This window comes from Fringilla coelebs (genome assembly GCF_963513975.1).
Source record: "Fringilla coelebs genome assembly, chromosome: 6".
In the NCBI taxonomy this organism is placed as follows: domain Eukaryota; kingdom Metazoa; phylum Chordata; class Aves; order Passeriformes; family Fringillidae; genus Fringilla; species Fringilla coelebs.
The window spans coordinates 12,617,080-12,637,285 of NC_140034.1; the positions used below are offsets into that span (position 1 = coordinate 12,617,080).

The 20,206-nt window shown below is 48.3% G+C and overlaps 1 protein-coding gene across 3 annotated transcripts in view; it reads left to right on the forward strand.

Annotated features, from left to right (window-relative positions):
* Nucleotides 1–14,601: 14,601 nt before the first annotated feature.
* The window catches only part of CCDC85C (coiled-coil domain containing 85C), a 110,202-nt gene continuing 104,597 nt past the window's right edge, over nt 14,602–20,206 (forward strand). For all 3 annotated transcript variants that reach the window (XM_084208574.1, XM_084208576.1, XM_084208575.1), the window contains exon 1: nt 14,602–15,697. In XM_084208574.1, the coding sequence (XP_084064700.1) occupies nt 14,986–15,697 (712 nt within the window). In that variant the 5' untranslated portion in view covers nt 14,602–14,985. The remainder of the gene's footprint in view (nt 15,698–20,206) is intronic.

Genomic DNA, 20,206 nt, shown 5'->3' on the forward strand with positions numbered 1-20,206 from the left:
CCAGGCTCTAAACAGCACATCCCTTTGCTAAGGAAAAGAAATAATTTAAAAGCCCTGTGCCACCCATGTGCCTCCTCCACTCACCTCAGTATTAACTGTTCTGCTGCCACAGGGTCCCAAACCTCCTGGCTGCTCTGTGCCCATCTTTTTCAGACTTCCACACCTTCTTTATTTGCACCTAAATTGCTACGAATAATAAAACAGCAGTTCAATTTCTTAGCTTTAACAGATGCATTTGACTTCTGATTTTGTTTCACAGTTTCAGCTATGAATAAAAGTAATCAAGGAATGTGAAGAAGCCTTGGGGTCAGAACAGTTTAGAAAAGGGTCACTAATAATCAAAAACTGGTCAGAATGTCTGGTTTAAATGTCTGAAAGAGCCATGGGAAGGGAAGACAACTTTTTTCTGCTCTTAAATTCACATGTAGAAATGTTTCCAGTTTAATATCTGCAACTCCTAAATGATACACAGTTTCTGGAAACAGACTAACAAATCCTGAAATTGGTATTTGGGAGGTGGTGTGATTATTATTCCAGTCTGATCCAAGATCTAAAAGAATTTCTAATTTATCATATCAAGGTTTCCTGATGAGTAGCCATGAGGGAGATTTCAAAGGTCAGGAGAAATGAAATGCAGATTTAAATTCAAATTAATCAGAGGCAGACTCCAGACTGGCTTACACATACATGGGTAAACATTCACCATGGACTATATATCACTCCAAAACATGGAAATGTAATCTAGAATTGAATTTCAGAGCACTGAACAAAATGTAAGCCATAGGAAAAAAACTGTGTCTGAGGGTGAAAATCACACAGGAGAGACTGGGGAGCAAGAGAGCAGGGAAATGGGTGGACATGATCCGAGCCTGCCTGGCCTTATCCTTATCACTGGGGCAGGGAAAAGCTGCTCTGACTGATTCTGTTGTGAGCCTCAAGATGGTTTTCCATGATCAGATCCCTGACTTGCTACTTTTCTGGGATTTGTCATTTTTTCACAGGGGGAAGAGACCCTTAAGGACCTGTTGCCACAACTTCAGGAAAGTTGTGAGCTGTGTCACAGAGACCACAATGCTGACCAGGTCTGAGGCTTAGAGATTTTATATCACAGCTGTCCAATGTCTGAAAGTTTTGGTCAAAAGTTTGTCAGCCATATAGAAGATCTAGTAGATGTGTTTGCTTTATTTAATCCATATATTTGCCCATTAAATAATTCAGAAGGTGTTGTATTAAACAGACTTCAGAGAAAAGTGAAGGGAGTGCATTTGCTGAAGCAAGAGCTTGTATAATGAGACATTTCATAAAAGAAGCTGGACTTTTAAAGTCAGAATGGATTAAGGGCATGAATTCATGTGTCCCATGAGAACTTATTATAAACTCGAAGGACATTCAGAGACCTTCAGCAAGAAGCAGCTCTCACACTTGAGTTTAATTTTAGTACCATTGCAGTTGTAAATAAATTGTTTTTATACTTGTTCCAGTGTGAATAAGAATCTTATCTGATCACCCAATTAGCAGTATTGGGGGGGGGGGGGTGTGTGTAAAAAATGAGAAATGTGTTATAGATGATTCTGTGCATTTCTGAATACAAAAAAATATATCTATTAAAATTGTATCTTTCTTTTAAGGCTACGAAAAAAGAGAACTTAAATTGTACTGAATAAACCACTTTGAAAAAAGTCAAGTGAGTTTTTCCCTATCTGTGGCATTGTTATAACACAATCAGTTGGACACTGATAACTGCTCATCATACTCATGGCTGATTTCCTATTCTCACACAGTAATAATGATATTATGAGCATGCTAACTGCTGTGTTGCCAAAGCTACAGGAAACTATCGCCTTCAGAAGGAGTGTAAAAGAAAGAAACCCAGACTGGAAACTTTCCCATGGGTCCCAGGTGCAGGTGAGAGCCTTTTTGCCCAAAGCTGGCTGTGGACAGAGCGGTGAGGGTGAGGGAGATGGGATCTCCTGCTGCCAGCACCTCGGGCTGGTCTGTCCATTGAGATTTCTTTTTCAGAGCCCATTTTGCAAAGCAAGCTTCAGTGTGGCTCTCCCCCGATGCCTCAGGTAACACAGACACTCTCTTCCCATCCCATTCTATTTCCCTTTTCACCCTCATTTTCACAGAGATTTCAGCTTTCTTTTGGCCAACCCAGTTACAGGGAAACCATCCTTCTTAGTGGTGATTAAGTACAGTCAGTGATTTAAAAACAAGAGAACAAGAGTCCGGCATTTAATTTTCACTAAGAATTTAAAAAAAAATAAGTCTGTATAAATGGTCACTCTATTTTAACTCCTCTGATTTTTCTGTAGCAGAAAAAAGTTGTCTCCCCTATTTATTTTAAAAGTTATTATTCCTGCTTTGGACATGAGCTGCCACTGTTACAGGTGTGTGCAAACTGTGATAGAATAGAATGTCTCAGAGTGAAGGGACCCACAATGACCACTTAGTCCATCTCGGCTCCTCTTATATGATGGACTGCTTTTGCTCAGCTCAGGGGCAGGAGACTTTGATGTCTCACCCATCAGCTGTTCCTGCTGCCAGGGAGTCACTTTCCCATGGTTCTTCAGCAAGGTTTGACCTCTGGTATGTGACAGGTGAAAGACAATGACTGATCTGAGGCCTGGATCTCATTTGGTGATTCTGCTAATGAAGTAGCATGTGGACAGGCAACAGCTTTCATTAGCTGTCCATTCTTTCAACTGCTGTGTTTTAGGTTCACAGCAAGAGTTATGCAGGATTGTAGGATGGAGTCTGAGAAGAGGAAATATTAAGCTCACTCAGGCACCAGATTGCCTTCTCATCACAAGTTTTGTACTAAATAATGATATAATTAGTTACCATAATGATTTTTATTTTAAAAATATGTCATATCATTTATCAACTGCAAACTAATTTCACTTTTTCTGTCTTATGAATTTAAGATTCATGTAAGACTGATCACGTGTAAGTGAAAGCAAATCCTATTTTTACTTAGCCAAAAGAGTATTTGCAGTATGTTAAAGCCATAGTTGCATTTCTTACTGTTCAAGCCTTTTGCATTTCAGTTGTCAAATGCAAGTATATAAAAGTTGCACTTCTGAGATTTTTAAACTTTTGGTGTTGCATTGGGTTTCTTTATTGTTTTTTAAATGAAACTATTAGCCTAAGATTTAAAGCAGCTTAATTATGTGATAAAAAAATATCTCCTTAGTTTGCATTCTCTTTGTTTGGCTGCTGTAGATACAGATCTGCAATCTCTTGCCTTGCACAGGTCTCTGAAGGGCAGGAACAATTTCCCTAAGATTTAAGAAGAAGACTAGCAGTTTAGCACTACCACAGTAAAGAGCAGGAGTGTGTGAAATTATTGGAACAACAAGGCTTGGTATCTCTAAAGGCTTAACCCTTCTGGAAGGGGCAGTATAGCAGAAGGCATTTTCCCCCATCAGCACCCCCAGCTCCTGGCTGGGAGCACAATTCCAGGCTCATTCTGGTGAGTCAGTAATTCCTGTCTCATACCCAGGGAGGGATGAGGCCCTGCCAGGGATGAGGCTGATAATTGGTTTCTCTTTGAGGTGCTGAGATGGGGACACCTGTTAATGAGAAAGTTGACCAAGGACACCAGCCCCACTGACACCAACTATTTAGCAGCTGTCAGGCAGTAATGACTCCAGTCACTCCTACCTGGCCTGGTTTGAACCAGTAACCCAGAGACAAAGGCCTCCTATCTCATTACTGCCTCTCCCTGGAGCCAGCCCCCTCTTCTCCAGCAGCTGTCTATCGCATTAGTGTCAAAATCTTGCATTTAAAGGAAGAAGTTTGCAAAGGTACATCTGTCCAGCCCCTGAAAGCTCCCTCCTGCACCCAGAAAGTTCTGTCTCAGGCTGCCAGCTGACAGGGAGGTACTGCAGGGTCCATCCCCTCTTGGGCTCCTGCACTGCCACATGCCTTTGCCTCCCAGTGCCCACTGTACTTCCAAACTCAAAGTCTTTATTATATTCTTATTAAGAGCACTATGTGTGGCCTCTTAAAATAGCTGGGGGACAAAGGAAGGGGCACCAAATTATAGACAGGTATAAAATCCATTCAAGTTAGCTGCAGCCACTCACCCTAAGAAAAGATTCAGCTCACCCAGTGAAAATAACATGAGCAGGCTTACCTGTCTAACATACCTGATAAGTACAGGGGCTGCAAAGGAATCTTCCTCTAAGGACATACATGAAAAGATCAGCAGCCAAACACATTTCAGCTTCAATTTATCAGGAGTCTGATCCAGATAGTATTCAGTGGTGAGCACTACCCAAACTGTATGTACAAGCTCCAAAACAACATGCTTCTGGGATAGAAATGGCAATAAAATGTTACCTGAAGACACTGCATGCAAAAATAACTCTTGCATTTTCCTCTTTCCCTTCCCCCTGCTTTCAGCCTGGCAGTGCTGAGCCCTGCCTGTGGAAATGAACAGCTCCTGCTCTGGTAGGAATGCTGCTTCCAGAAGGGCTGGTGCTCAGCAGTGGGCAGGGTCCCCTCCCAAGCCCCACAGCGGCTTTTCCAGTCTGTCAGGTCAGGTGAGTGAAGTGAAGTGAAGAACAAAAGCATTGCTGTGTGCAGGAAGGGGAAGGGATGGCAGCACTGATCTGTGGCTCCCACAGCCCACCTTGCCCCTGCCCCGAGAGACCTTTGCTCAAGGTTTAAAGTATGGGAAAGGCTGCTGATGTTGGTGTGAGGTGTAAGTAGGAAGAGTGCTGGCATGTCTCTCAAATCCTCTGCATATTAGTATTAGCATTACTATACTATTGTTGTTATTATTTTTATTATGCAGTTTGTACAACAGTCACTTCTGTGGCCCCCAGCTGCAGACTCCAGGCCATGCAGGGTAACAGTGACTGCAGAAAGGCTTCCTCTCTGATCAGCACATCTCTCAAGGATGCCAGACTTGCATCTAGGAATTCTCTGCTCTGGATAACCTGTGCAAGAGCAGCAACAGCAATCCTTCTGTACAGCCAGCCATGCAAGATGATGATGTGCTCAGTGTTCAGCTCCTTTACCATCACAGGTCTCACACAGATGCAGTTCTGGGAGTGGTGATGGCAGCAGAAAGGACTGAGGGGCTGAGGAGATCCCAGGTGGCCAAAGGGGCTGTCCCATGTACAGGAGGATCAGGAGACTGATCACTGCTCCCTGCTCCCTAGGCATTGTGATGGCTCCTGGGGGATACTTTTATTGCTCCCTGAGGAGTTAGGTCTAACCTAGACACATTGCCTGCCAAAGAAGATTCCACCTCTTTTTTCCCCTCTCTCTCTTTTCTTTACTTGCACAGGGTTTGCGTGGAAATATGCCTCCCAGTTCAGGCAGCATGAAAACCTCCTTTCTCACAGCCTGTCTCCTTCACTGTTCTCTGCAGGTGCCTCAGCTGCAAACAAAACAGAAGTACCATGTAGAGTAGTAACTACTCTCTTTCTTGGCACAGAGAAATTCACTGTGTGGGACTATTCCTAGTCCAGAGACGGTCTTCTTGAAAGAAGCAGAGTTAAAGTAAAGCTTTGGAAGCTTTATGGGCAGACTGGGCACAGCCTTCTGCTGGTGGCAATGCGTGCTGCTCCCTTGCACTACATCATTTGCCACCACCCTGCCACACTTTCTACTCCTGAGCCTGCAGGAGGCCAGCCCAGGATCAGGGAGCCACTCCAGATGGCCCAGCTGGAAGCACCAGGAGTGTTGTTCAGTCCACTGCGCATTTTAACGGGCAGCAGCCAGACCAGAGTATCCTCATCAATAGGACTGGTCCTCGTGGCTGATGCTGCTGGTGATCCCAGCACTAAGCTGACCTAAAGGACAGGGGTTGAGCTGCAGGGAGCACATGGGCGTGATAAATTTGCTTTGATTGGCTCTGTTCAGCTGGAGCTTTGGTTTCCGGAGTTGTCGATTCTGGGAACTTTCCCGAGTGTTACATTCACTTCTAATGAAGGCAAAGCAGGGAGTACAACAAATAAGCTCAAATGCACAAGCAGAACTGATCAATTAAGCCTGGTACATCCTGCATGCTATCAAAATCAATGTACATCATGGCTGAAAAGTAGTATCTGCAAAACAAAGCCTAAGCTGTACCCAAAATGTAAAACCTTGAGTTTGTTTGCTCTGGAAATGAGAAGACTAAAAATAAGATTATAAATATGGGGATCTCTGCTGCTCTGGCTGCTCAGCGCTAGAACGGTTCCTGTGTCTGACAGATTATCTCCGCGCCGCTAAAAATGATCAGAGCCCCGAGGCAATTAATTCCTCACTTTCAGAGTTTTACTTCTGCGGCAACAACGACTGCCAAGGACAATGAGGGGGGCGGCCGAGAGGGGCGGGTGTGGAGCGGAGGTAAACAAGGCACGGGGCAGATAACGAGCGGGGACACAAAGGCACGGCAACCTGCTTGCTGCAGGGACCAGCCGCAGCCAGACCAGCGCTGCCGCGACCACCGAGCCGTGGGAAAGCCTTCATCCCACCGGGGACCGAGCAGGAAACATAACCACAGCCAGCGCCCCACCTCACCTTGGCAATCTGATCAGCCCACACCGCCTGGACTGCCCCTGGGCTCTGGTGGGTGGAGAGTGGAGTTTGCCTCCTCTTTATCTCCAGATGGCATCCCTGCCGGTAAGGGTGACCCTTTCTGGCAGTGGCAGCAGATGTGGGCAGAAGGGACGACAGAGTCACCTGCCTCAGGACCTGCTGTGGTCACCCAGGCCAGCAAGGGGATTTCAGCCACACCAAAAGGTGTGTGGACTGAGATCACCTGTTAGGAGGTCTAAAATGACTCTGCCTTCCTGCTTGGTTCACATTTGCAGAGCCCATCACGTGCTGCTCAGCCCCACACCACGGAGCTGGCAAGGTGTCAGTGCTCTCGAGGATCCCCTGCCTGAAATATCAGCCCCAGCAAGGGTCACCAGGTCCAAACTGTGGCCTGAGAAAAACAGAGTAGAAAACAGATTGCAACCTCCAGAGGATTTTTTTACTTTCACACAGGCAAGGAGAGACAAGCTGGGAGCCCTACTTTTATATCAGGAGTGGAAGTGTGATTTCCTGGATGGCTTTCACTCGCTCAGTTCAATGTGATGGTAAGGGTCTTTTGGAAAAACGTGGCTGGCTTCAGTCCAAAACATCCTCAGAATTCCCAGATCCCTGATGAACCAGCAGCATAAACACCTGATCTCCAGCCTTTGCTTTGGACTTAATTGTTTTGAAAGGCAGTTGCTATAAGGAACAGAAAGTGATCTTGGAGACCTGCAACAGCAACCTGGGGTCTGCAACACCTCTGCACCAGGATGAGCCCAAGGAGAAGGGCACTTATTGGTGTCCCTTTTCCCAATCCAGGCCAAATTTTATTTCATTCCATTTCAAATCCCACACTGGGCAAAGATAATAGGTAATGTGACAAATCACAACAAGATCCCCATGTTTTGTGTATCACCCCACTTCATGTAACACTGTTGCAGTTCTTCCTTGGAAAGACTGATAATGGTATTTGTGTAAGAAAGAACTTTGTGGAGTATTAATTTTTGTGCAGCATGTACTAAAACTGGATGTTGTCACTTAAGCCACTGCTCCTTTAAGTTGTGCTGCTTGACACTATGAATTATTCAGATATCTCTATGATATATAGAAGTGGTGTCAGCATTTTAGGGCAGGACTCTCCTCCCTTATCTGCTATAAAATCCCAGCGGCTTCACTGAACTATAAAAGGCAAAATTAGGTCCTCAGCAGCATTATTGTCTTGCAAGCAGAAAACACTCTTTAACACTGAGTGAAGGGTACCAACAGGCCTTGCTTATAGTATAAAAACAGATATTTGTAACTCCCTGGTGCATCAATACATCTAAAAGGTCATTTAGTCATTTGGGAATGAGAAATCAGAGTGTAATGAAGATGGGGGATAGTGTAACATTGCCTATTTTCTCTACTGCAGAGTTACTCAGGTTGCATTGACCTCATGCTGCTAATACCAATGGGCTCATCTGCTGAATAGTGAGGTGCCTGTGCTGTAGGCAGCAGTGCTGAGCCTGAGCACAGAGCTGTGCTGGGAAAAGGAGGGGGTATGTGGAGTGGAGGAGCCCAGAATAGCCCAGGGGCTGCTGCATCCCCAGGATACAGACTGTTCAGGGCAAACCTGTCAAGCTCAGAGGCTGATTGGGCTACAAACACTTGCCATGAAACTGAACAGTCCCTGGGAAAAGTGCTGATAATTTTTCTATCCTTGCATTGATTTTTTTTTCCCTCCTGTTTTTAAACCAATGATGTCAAAGACAATTCAGTTGAAACTGTTATAAATTCATTGTCAAGCACGGAAGAGCATTCACTCTGCTTCCCCAAAACTGAGGGGGTGTCAGAGCTGTAAGAGAAACAAGGATAGAGGTGGCAAGAGAAAAAAAAAAAAAGCATGTGATGTGAATATGTGAATATACTCTTGGCAAAGCCAGGGTTTAAATCACTAGTGGCTTAAATGATAGAGGTCTAAATTCCTGGAGTTTCCTGTGCCTTGTCAGTGGGTGGATGCTACACGGTCAGGAAAGATGCAACTATAAACCAGAAGGTGCTTTTGTCTGGCAAAATAACCTCCTGCAACTTCCTCAGCCTTCAGGAACCAAGTTCTGTCCCCATATATGCAGAGGCTCCCCCCATGCTGCGAGCTCTATGTAACTCAGGGCAGAATTTGCCCTCAGTGATGCACCCTGAAGTCAGGGTAACTGAGGGCTGCAGTTTAGTGGTGCCAAGGCAGATGTAAATTCTTACCTTCCATTTCTCCCATCTCTTTGTTGCAACACTTGTTGAGGCATTTACAAAAGAGGTATTTTCAAAAGACAAAGACATATCAAGCATTTCTGGCCTTCTTCCCATGTTGGATAGAATGGTAAATATTTTTGGAAGGGATGTAAACCTTAATGCTGCTGGGAAGAAGCCAAGAGGCACCACATGGCAGAGAGGAGGAAACTCACCCTATGGGCAGGTTTTTTCACAGTATTCTCATCAGCATCTGGTATTTGCTACTGGCAGAGACAATACAGGGGCCAGCACTTCGATCCAGTCTGCCTGTCTTTCTATTCCTGCTACTGATTGATTTCTTACCTATTCAGAATAGGTTCTGTCAAATTATTTTCCTGACACACACTTGGATCCAAAATCTCAGCATCTCTCCTCTTTGTGTGCATGATGGTGGAGGATGTGACAGCTCTCCAGCACACGGCTTCAGCTCACAGGCATTTGGCAATCCTGATGATTCAAATCTTGTAAGTGGAGTTGGGAGATTTTTCTTAATGCTTCAAAAAATTATTCTGATATTGTATGTAGCCTTCTGACAGTACAACGAAGTTGGATCCCCACCATGCACTAAATTAGCAGTGAAACTTCTGCTCTAGTGGTTACATATGTGTTTTGGACATGTCAATCACCTGCAGCTCCCAGGTAGGAGCAGCATTGACTACTCCTTAGGATTTAGCTTCCAGTCCTCTCCCAACATACAGATTAGAGATGAGGGAAAATGCCTCCATATTTATGGTTATAAACTTCCATGAAAATGAAGTGGTAGTAAACACTGTGGGTGAGGGGATTTTTATGGGCTTTTTCTATTTGGCTCAAACATACCATGTATGCCTACTCTGCAGCTGCCACTACAAGAGATCTGACTTGGTACTGCTCCATCAGCCCTGTAAGGGTGCCTGCACAGAGCAGATCTGGACCCAACATGTGAATGTGCACCTCTTGGGTGACTGCAGGACACTTTGAAATGGACTGGAAAACAGCATTTGAGGCACATCTTGAGAACACACACCTTCCATGCTTTCCTTCAAGGGACAGCTACTCTTCAGTTTGGATGCTACTCTTTGTGCAATGTTTAAAGGCTGCTGCTTATGCCTTTTGGAGGACCTGTTTTTCTGGCAAGGCAAAGAGTTTGCTGGTCATAACCATAATCCTTCTTGGAATATCCTGAAGTCCTTTAAATGAGTTAGTGCATTGGAGAATTTTACAAGCAGTTTCAGGGCACAAAATAAAAAGGCTTTGTGGACACAAGATGAAAACCTCCAGTGAAACGTACTATTTTCATAAGGAGAGAGAATGAACTGGATGGCCCAGTTATATTGCCAGAAGCCAGCATTTAGGAGCGCTGCATAATCTTCCAAGAGACTGCATTTTCCTCATTGCTCAGCCAGATGGGCAAATGGAGGCACAAAGGCTCCTCACAGGATGGTTCAGCTGATCTGGGAAAAGCAGGAAGAATGACACAAGACGGTTCTTCAGGTTGTTGCTACTTGGAAAAGTGTTCTGGCTGAAAATACTGCTTAATCAGGCTGGAAGTGAGGTTCCTATCTTGATAGCAGAGTTTGGAGCATTGCTCAGTTTTTGTTATCGTGCAGCTTTGTCTCACAAAGAGAGCTCCCATTGTTGCAATCTGGGCGCTGGATTTCAAAACATTAATCCAGGATTAGGCCTTGGTGTTGATTTATGGGAAAACACCAGTGCCACAGAGGGTACATCCCGTGTAAATGATTAATGGAGTATGTGTTCTTCTAGATGGGTCCTCGACACATATAAACTGGATCACAGTCTGGACACACAGGCAGAAGTGTGTATTCCTCAGGCTGCCTCAGAAAACCAAGGTCTGGGAGAGTCTCACTGGGATTAGTCCTGCCCCTTTGCCCACTCCCACACCCCAGAGTGGGCCTTGGAAGAGCCACCCTCTCCGGGGAAGGGAGGGAAGTGGCAGCACAGCTCTGAGCTGTGCCGGTGTCCTCTGTAATACTGACGTATCCCTGTAGAGGGAATGCTTTGGTAAGACTTCAATGAGGCTGTGTATTGCTGTGTTCTATCAGGGACCAAATTCATTTCTTGCATCACCTGCTGAGTTCAGGAGTTAACATCAAGAGCATTTTTACCCAGTAGGTTGCTGGTAGTTGTTTTGTTGGGGTTTTTTCTACAATTCTTATTTCGCTACAATTCGCTTTAAAATTTCATCCCTGACTGAACAGGGTGGAAATGCCCATCTGATTCTGTGCAAGGGGTAGGCTTTGATGCTGTCTTACATGAGCATCAAAAGCTTAAGATAACATGCATATTAAAAGTGTTTTTCACTGGCAGCTTGCGGAAGGCCCCATGGCCAGATGTAACGAGAGGGAATCCATAGCGTGTTGTTTATCAACTCCTTCTACACTTCATCTAAAATGCACAAGGAAATCACAATGCCTTCTGAACAACACTGGGAAATAGGATTTTTCACTAAAACTAAAACTATGAACCCTTCAAAAATACCCCAACATTATGTGTTATTTGTGTTGATTAAAGTATGCTTTGCAACACTGGGTTTGTTATTGACCATAAAACTGTGCACTGCCCTAGTCCTTTCCCTCCAAACTATCAAAGTATTTAAAAACTTATCTACACCTAGCCCTTGGTTCCACTGTGCCCATAGATCACCTGGCCACTTTCTGATACCTCTCCTCTAGCACTGCTGCCTTGCCTTTCCAAAATGAGGGGATTTTCCTCTACTGCACTGCAAGGCCCACCTTGAAGGGAAGATGAGGGAGCAGTACAGGTGATGATGCACAGTGTCCTCTTTATTCAGGTCACAGCCACTCAGACCATTTGCCATCTGGACACCTGGCAGCTTCAATGCCATCTCCTGAGCACACAGGCCTCTGGATGCCCAAACACAGCAAGTCACCATCCCTCAACAGCCACGTGGGCACCAGAATGGCAGCACTGACAGCGAACCCTTGTGGATGGCATCAGGGTGGATCAGTGGTGTTAACATTTCCAAAAGCACAGACATACCCTCTGAGTACTGAAAGCAAGTCTTAATCGTCACAGGGACTTCCTTTGTGGATATTAATAATCTTCTCACTTCCTCTGAGGAGCCCCCCTGTCTGCTGAGCTCAGTTTCTGCAGAAACATCAATAACACTCAAACTTTGTAAGGTTTCACCTAGGAAAGACAGCTTTTCTTGGGAAAGGGATGAAGCAAACATCAGGTGAGCCCAGCAATAAACTGCCCACGCCAGGCAGTGTAGCTTCACCTGTCTGTGACAGCTGCCAGAGGCTTCTCCCTCTTTTTGACTTTGGTCAATGATGAACAATTGCTCTGCAACATCCCCCTGCTCTGCTCCTCCTTCCCCCGGCCACTGGCCAGGGACCTGCTAGTCAGATCAGCACTTGGGAGGGTCTGGGAGAAGCCCTTTCCTCTTCCTGTGGGGAAGGATACAATTAAAACCTTGTACATAAAAGGCTTGGCTCAAAAAATGCCTGGGTGCCTTCTGGACACAAGGCAGCCATGAGCTGTGGCTCAGGGAGGTGGGACACAGTGTGATGCCGTGCCATGCTGGCCATGGCCTGTCTGCCCCAGACCCCAGGAGCAGTCACCTCTCAGCACAGACACCTGCTGTTTCCACATCCTAAGGGCTAACTGAGGTGGCAGCCTCAGGAAAGCCAGCCACAGCCAGGACTGCACCTTCTGGAGAACTGTCACCAAGGTGGAGCCCAGGTCAGAGCACAGCTCTGGGTGGTGCCTCTTTTACCTGCTCAGAGAGGGGGGGGTTTGCCCCCTGGAAAGGAGCAAACAGGCCTTGCCACTGGCTGTACAATGGGTTCCCTTCTCTCTAGGGAAGTGGTGTGGGTTTTTGCTAGGGGAGAACTGTTCTCTCACATCTTCAGGTCTGTGCTGTGTGCTACCAAGAATCCACTTGCAAATCCACATGAAGTGAACCAGTGTCCGTGCTCTGTCATCTTACCCTTTTGATCATAATGGGATAAAGAGCTTCCTTAGGAGGACAGGGACAACAGTGCCCACGGAGGGGATGGGCTCCTCCAGAAGCAGGGAGGGTCTGCTGTTTTGCTTTATTAGGGAACAGGCAGTTGTCTAGTTTGCCAAGGGTATATCTGGGCTCAGAAACCCAGCAGTATTCTTCTTGTGCAGCTTTACTGAGACTGAGAAAGATAACATCAAAAGGCAGAAGTTGCAATCCTCCATCCCTCTCTGTTCCAATGTTCCCTCCATGCACAGGCCATATGCTCTGCATCCCACGCTCTGGCATCGGATTTGATGTCTCTTTATAGCTAGAGGGTGTCTTGACCAGCTTTCCAGTGTGGTCAGAAACCTGATGTTGCACTGGATTAACCCTGGAGTCAAACCATTTACTCAGGTTCCTAAGGAACACAAAGCTGGCAATTCCCTGGGGCTTTTTAAGGATACTCATGCTGTGTCCTGGTGTACCTTTCGTTTTAACAGTGTGAGACTGGCCCAAAGGCAGCCCACAGAGAGATATCATAGCCCAAGGAAAAGTGTATTAGACTGAAACTCAGGGGATGTGATGCAAAGATATAGGAAATCTGCCCACATGTTTCCTAGGAAATTCACTTTATGAACTTTCCATGCCCTTTACTTGGTTCTGTCCAATGTGTGCAGAAATTGAAGCTGGAACCCCAGCCTCCTGACAGTAAGGACCAGAACCTGCGACGATTTTACCGAAGAATAAGCGTTGTCTGCGACTTCAGGGCCGTTTCCTCCCGCACCGCTGAGGTATAAAGGAATATGCCGTTCCCAGGAGCAGAGAGATGGCAGGGATGCTGGAGCCGTCTCTTTCAACCTGCCGAGCAGGAGGGACCCGCGGACAAAGGCGGCCACCCCAGAGGGAGCAGGGCAGAGAGACGCGGGTGACAAAGCCCTTGCCGGGGGCGGCAGCAGCGGAGATGCTCCGGGAGATCCCGCTCCGCTCGCAGCCCAAGGCGGCCGCCCGTGGCTCCGGGTCCCTCCCCGCGCCTGGGCAGAGCGGGACCGGGGCCATTTCGGCGCCGCTTCCCCGGGACGCCCGGCAGGCGCGTTTTCCTGCCTGTCCAACCCCACCCTTTCCCGGGATGGTGCTCTCTCCGGTACCTTTTCTTTAGGAAAAAACGAGGAAACCCATCTGAAAAAAAAAAAAAAGGGGGGGGGGGGCAAAAAGCGGGGTGAAAGCCCCGGGGGGGCAGCGGTGAGGCAGCACGGCCGGGGCGGGCAGGGCACGGCAGGGCACGGCGGGGCGGGCGGAGGGCGGGCGGAGGGAGGGAGCGGCCCCGTCCCTTTGTACCTGCCGTTCGAAGGCGCCAGGCGGGCCCGCATTGGCTGCGGCGGCCGCGGCTCCGTAACCCGAGCCGGCGGCGGGCGCGGCGCACCGGGCCCGGCCAGCGCCCAGCCCGGCAGCCAAGGGGCGGCTCAGCGCGGCTCGGCGCGGCTCGGCACGGCTCGGCTCCGCCGCCGGCAGCCGACTCTCCCTCCCCGCCGCTCGGCTCGCTGGGGCAGGGCCGCGCCGCCCTGCCCGGCAGGAGGTGGGACCAAGCCGCGGCGCTGCCGCCCCCTCCTCCCTCGCTCTCTCGCTCCCTCCCTCCCGAGGGCTGAGCCATTCCGGGAAGGCGCCGGCTCCCCCACCGCTCCTCGGCAGCGCCGCACCGGCATCGGCCGCCACCGCGCCGGGCTCGGCCCCACGGCGCCCCGGGGCTGCGGACGCTCACCGGCGGAGCGCGGCGGCCGCGGCGGTGCGCGGTCCCCCGGCGGGCAGCGGCGGGCGGCGGGCGGGCGGGAGGACAAGTGGACGGAGCGCCCGGGAACGGGGGGGCGGCCGCCGCGTAGTTGTTTTGCCCGGGGTAAGTTGGCCGATCCCTGCGGAGGCTTCGCTCGGGGAGTGCAGCGCTTGGCTCCCGGCTCCCTGTCGCCCCGAGCCTCCGGGGCAGGGGGGGCGCCTTTTTTTATTTAATTCCCACCCCCCTCCCCCTTTGGTTTGATTTTCTTTTTTTAATTATTATTATTATGGGGTCTATGGGGGAGCAGAATTTCCAGTCCGGCGTTGTTCTTCTTCCTTGTCCAACGCTCAACGGAGAACTATAATATTTCTTCCCCGAGATGCTGCAGTGATTTTTAGTTATAGGAAATCAGGCGAACAAAATCATCCGAATAACCCGAACCATTTGTTATCCTGTGAGAGCAAACGCAGCCTAGGCACAGATGATGGCAAAAAATTCCATGGAAGGGTCTAAAGAAGACCTGAGCAAAATTTCGGAAGAGGAGATGCTGAGATGGAGCAAGGAAGAGCTGGTGAAAAGACTGAGGAAAGTGGAGAATGAAAAGATGAACTTAATGGTGGAACACGGCAACTTGATGAAAGACGTGAACCGGCGGCTGCAGCTCCACCTGCACGAGATCCGCGGGCTGAAGGAGGTGAACCAGAAGTTGCAGGACGACAACCAGGAGCTGCGGGAGCTCTGCTGCTTCTTGGACGACGACCGGCAAAAAGGCAAGAAGCTGTCAAGGGAATGGCAGCGCTTCGGGAGGCACACGGCCAGCGTGATGTGGAAGGAGGTGGGCATGTACCAGCAGAAGCTGAAGGACCTGGAGGCGAGGCAGGAGACCCTCCTGCGGGAGAACGTGGAGCTGAAGGAGATGGTGCTGATGCTGGACGAGGAGCGGAGCGGGGCCGGCTCGCGGAGCTCCATCGACAGTCAGGCCAGCCTGACCAACCTCAACGGCGGCTCGGCCACCAGGGACGTGGGGGACGGGAGCAGCACCTCCAGCACGGGCAGCGCGGGCAGCCCCGACCACCATCACCACCACCTTCACCACCACAAGGCCGGCGACAGCAAGGCCGGGGCCATGCGGAGGTCTATGGATGACCTGTCCGCGCCCCTTCACCACCGGAGCATCCCCAACGGCCTCAATGGTGAGCCCTGCCCGCCCCGCGCCGCCAGCCCCGGTCCCCCGTGGCGGTGGGGTGAGGGACCCCGGGGAGGGGGGTCCTGGCCATTCCCAGCCCTGCCCGTCCTTGTGACCTCTTTGGCAGAGCAGCCCCGGGATCCGGGAGGGGCAGCTGTGTGCGGGGTGTGTGTTATCAGCGCGTTAACTGCGTTATCGATGTCCTGGGCTGAGGGTTGGAGCCTCTTTTATCTCCAGCAGGGTTGGTGTTTGGTTTTGTTTGTTTGTTTTGGGTTTCTATTTTGACAAAAATCAGCCTGAGTTTTCAGGGTTAAATAAACACTGATTGTGTTCCCACTCTTCCTCCTCTTTCTCTCCCCCTCTAAATATTTTGGTTTATGTTTGGCTTGTTTGTGTGCTAGTTTGATAAGATTGATCAAGATGGGATGAGATTTTGGAAGCATCTGATGAAAGTTCGGGTTTGTCCCACAGAGCATCACCTGTTAACTCCACAGGCTCTCAGGGCAGGCTGGCTGTGGAGTGCTCAGCAGCTTTGGAGAGGGGCAACTCGGCTTTCCCCTGTCTCCACTTCAGAAAGAGGAGTTTTGTTTGTAGAGAAGGGATTGCACTCGAAGGGACGCTGTACTCACGATTTTGTTCAGGCTAGTCACTGAAGTTAGAAACAAGCTCCACAACGAAATCGTGCCAAGCCTCCTCTGGCAGTTCATATCCAAGCAAAGTTTCTCCTGTTGTTGTCTAATAGTGATCAGGCATTAACATAACATTGAAATATCTTTAAATTGAGATTTAAAAAAAAAAAATCTTTTAAAACCAACAAGACCAAATACATGACTTTTAGAATGTGTGGTCAAGAGGATTCAGTAGGAATCAGACCAGGCAGCAAACTAAAAACTTCTTATATATAAGACTACTTTTAATGTTCTTAATCCTCTTTTCCCAGCAGAGAGGGCTATTTTCTTTGTGGGGTGTCCTTTTCCCACCTCTAAGCACACAGAGGGGGATGGAGCCCCAGAGGTTGGCTCTGATTGATGTCAGCATGGATGTGCTTACCAGATAAACATGCTTTCAGCTCCCAGAGCTTCTGGTGTTCTTTTCTTTTTGGTGATTTGTGGCAAGTCTTTATGTCCCAAGAGACCTGAGGGCATGAAGGACTGATCCAGTCGTTTCACAAGTGTCCATCCATGAATGTGCTGTTTGCAGTCCTGTGTGTGTCTACTCACAGCTGGAGATGTTCTGGCCACCTTGCCCAGCAGTCAGGGATTGTTGGTTTCAAGGGTGATCCAGTCACCAGATGGTGCATGGTACAGCAAATATCTTTAAATGTTTGGTGTGGAATTTTTTAATCTCTCTCTCGTAGAGCTGTGTAAATCAGAAGTATCTGCTTTGTAAATCTGCAGATAGCTTCTGCTCTTGACGTGACTTGACTTTATTTTCATAAAGCATTGCTCTCCACAGAGGCTTGAAGAGCACATGACAGGTATTGAATGTGCTGTTACTGTTAGGGAGCAGAAAGGCTTCACCGTTCTGGTTTGTGAACCTCAGACCGTGTCCCTTTAGGTGTTGGTAGCTGAACGGGACAAAGCCAGTTGAATTCTGTTATCTCATCTGTTATCTCAGGGCTCTTGAGTACACAAAACATAACCAGTGCCTTAGAGCTGTCCCTTCAATCCGGGGTGGCAGCACAGTGGGATGCTTCACCTGGGATTCCAAGTCGCCCCTGTCAGCACAAAGAGGGAAGCCTCTGCTCTCAGAGCTCGCTCCTCATGGCGCTGTGTGTGGGACTGTGCCCAGCAGCGTCTTTCGGAGGGCACCGAGAGCCGAGTCTCATGTCCTACCGTATGGTAAGGGTAGGAAAAGGAGGGTGGCCATCTGCACGCAGTACTTCCATGCCTGCCTCTGCACACCCCTTCGCATTTCCTCTGTGGGAAGGATGGGCATGGCCTCGAGCGTTTCAGCCGTGACCTTTAGGTTTTGGTGACTTCTGGTCCTGGGGTGCCTGTGGAAGGTGGTCTCGGTGGGAAGAATCGAAGCTCTTTCCTGTGAACCAGTGCGGCTTCATTTCCGAGGGTGCAACGGAGATGATCAGCACTTTTAAAGCAAATAATCCTTGTAGAGATGTAGACAAGCCTGATCTCTCCACTTAGGTAGTGAAGCTGTAAAATGACTTGAATAGTTGTCATTCTCAGATAGCATCGGTATTCAGCAGGGCCATTTCCCTGACTGTGCCTTTGGAAATGCCTCTCAATACATATGCAAATGAAGGGCTTATCAGGCCCCTGCTTTTGACTGACAGCAAGAAGTCTGGGAGGGGTGTTTGCCTGGGACCGAGCAACAATTCTGTTAAGCCTGTGACGGTGTCGAGGAGCAGGGCAGGAGCAGGTGAACATGAAAAACCACTGCAGTGAGTCAGGTGGGCGGCGGAGCTGTCACGGAGCAGCCCCGCAGCGAGCGAGCAGCCTGCCCTGTCTCCTGCTCCTGTCCCTGCTCCTGTCCCTGCTTCTGTCCCTGCCTTCCTGTGTGCAGCCGAGGTCTCAGCCTTTTTGTGCTGCCCTCCTGGTGAGTTTTATTTTCCTCAGGAATAAAACAGAAGGAAGGCAGAGGAAAGAGAATGCGTGGCCTTTCATTTTTTGGTTGTAAGTTTGAGTCTGGTTTACTGTTGTTGCATGTCTTTAAAGCACTGGAGAACTAACCAGAGGGTGAAACAGGGACTGCCCGGCCAGCTCAGCTGATACTGAAATGAACAGCCCTGTGTTCCTTCTTAGGGAGAGGAGGTGGCTGGAAGGGATGCAGTGCAGAATTTAGCATCTGTAGTAAGAACTCAGCAGAAGCTTTGGACAACTGGTGGGAGCAAGTTTGCTACTTCTGAGCTGCTTGCTAGACTTTTTTTGCTTATGGAAAAGCTGAAAAGTCCTGAAATTGGGAGCTGGAAAATGCAGAACTCTACTGCCCCTGCTAATGGTATCCGTTGAGCTTCACTTGTTACGTGCTTTTCTAAAGGAGTCAGGAGTATGGTAGCTGTTGAAACACTTGCAGGAAGGTAGATTTTTAGTAGAATCTTAGTGAGCGAAGGTGGGTTAAATGTTTCTCATTTTCTGTTCAGTGATCCTTGGAAGTGAGTTGTTGAACCTGGGCTTGATTTATTGGCCCCAGTGACCCACCCCAGTGTGAGGTGATGAACTCTAGATTTGTAAGGTGAATTCAGAATAAATGGTGTAAGTGTAGAAAACACCCCCAACCCAGCTGCTGGTCTACCTTTGCTTCACTTTTCTGAAGTCTGTTTATTTCTGCAAGTTGTCTTTCAGAAGCTGATGATTAATTATTTGCTCATGGAAGATAAGATAATAATTATAACGTAGTGTGAGAATGGCTAATACTAGAAGACATGTAATCCTGCTTGTTGGAAAAGTGAGAGGTATGGTCAGTCTCTGTGTGCACATGGACCTGGGCTGTGGGGCAGGGGCACCCCAAACTGTGATGGAAACTGGCCAGCTGCCTCTGTAAGGATGTGTCACAGTTCTAAACCTACCCAGATCTAGGGCAGAAATTGAGGCACAGTCACTGTATGTGCTTGTGAGTGCTTTGCCTTTCCTTTTTATGCATGCTGTGGATCTCTGTGTGTACACACAATCTTTCTGCCCATCCAGCTTTAGACAGCTCTGTTGAAGCAGCTGCTTGGCTCCTAATGGAATTAGGTTTGAAAAAGAGAATTAAAAAAAAAAAGTCAGGCACATTTAGTGATACTGATATTAACATGACCTGGGGGAAGAGAAACCCCTCAGGTTTATTCCCACAGGATACACTCCTGGACTGTGAGGTATGTGGGAACATTGGGAGGAGTGACTCAGAGTTCCCTGAGGCCAGGGCAAGGGCTTCCACTGGTTTTAGCCTTATCTAGATCTCACTGGGACAACTGTCATCCATCTTCGAGCCTGGAGGCATACAGACTCAACTAGCAATGTGCCAGGGACAAAATCCTGTGCACACAGGCAAAGCATTCGGGCTTTGGTTTTATTTCACAGCCATCAAGTGCAGTTGTCATCAGAACTTCACCTTCCACTGAAACTGTTTGCTCTAGGTTCCCAAAATGGACTGGGTGGTTTCCAGTGTCTCTGACTTTATTCCAGTTGGGTGAAGTGTTAATTTCGATGTTTTGTTTTTGTAAATTATCGAAAACATCAACAATTAAAAAGTGGTCAGGGAGGCCCAGAAAGAAGCTGTGGGTATAACAGAGAGCCTGTAGTAGCAGAAATATTAATCTATGGCCTCTTATTGCTGTCTTCTCCAGTGAAATGCTCTCTCTCTGGGTGAGGGGGTGGGAAGATCTCGAGTTGTATTGATTCCCACTTGTAGATGTCCACATATTTACCTAGAGGGTACAATATATTGCAGTTAAAATGGTGGCAGAGAGAAATGGCTGTTCTCTGTGGGTTGGTATTGATTGGTAATGCAGCTGCCCTTCTTTGCACACCCTTAAGGCCAAAAGACTTTGTTTTATTGGTGTATTAATAATCAATAT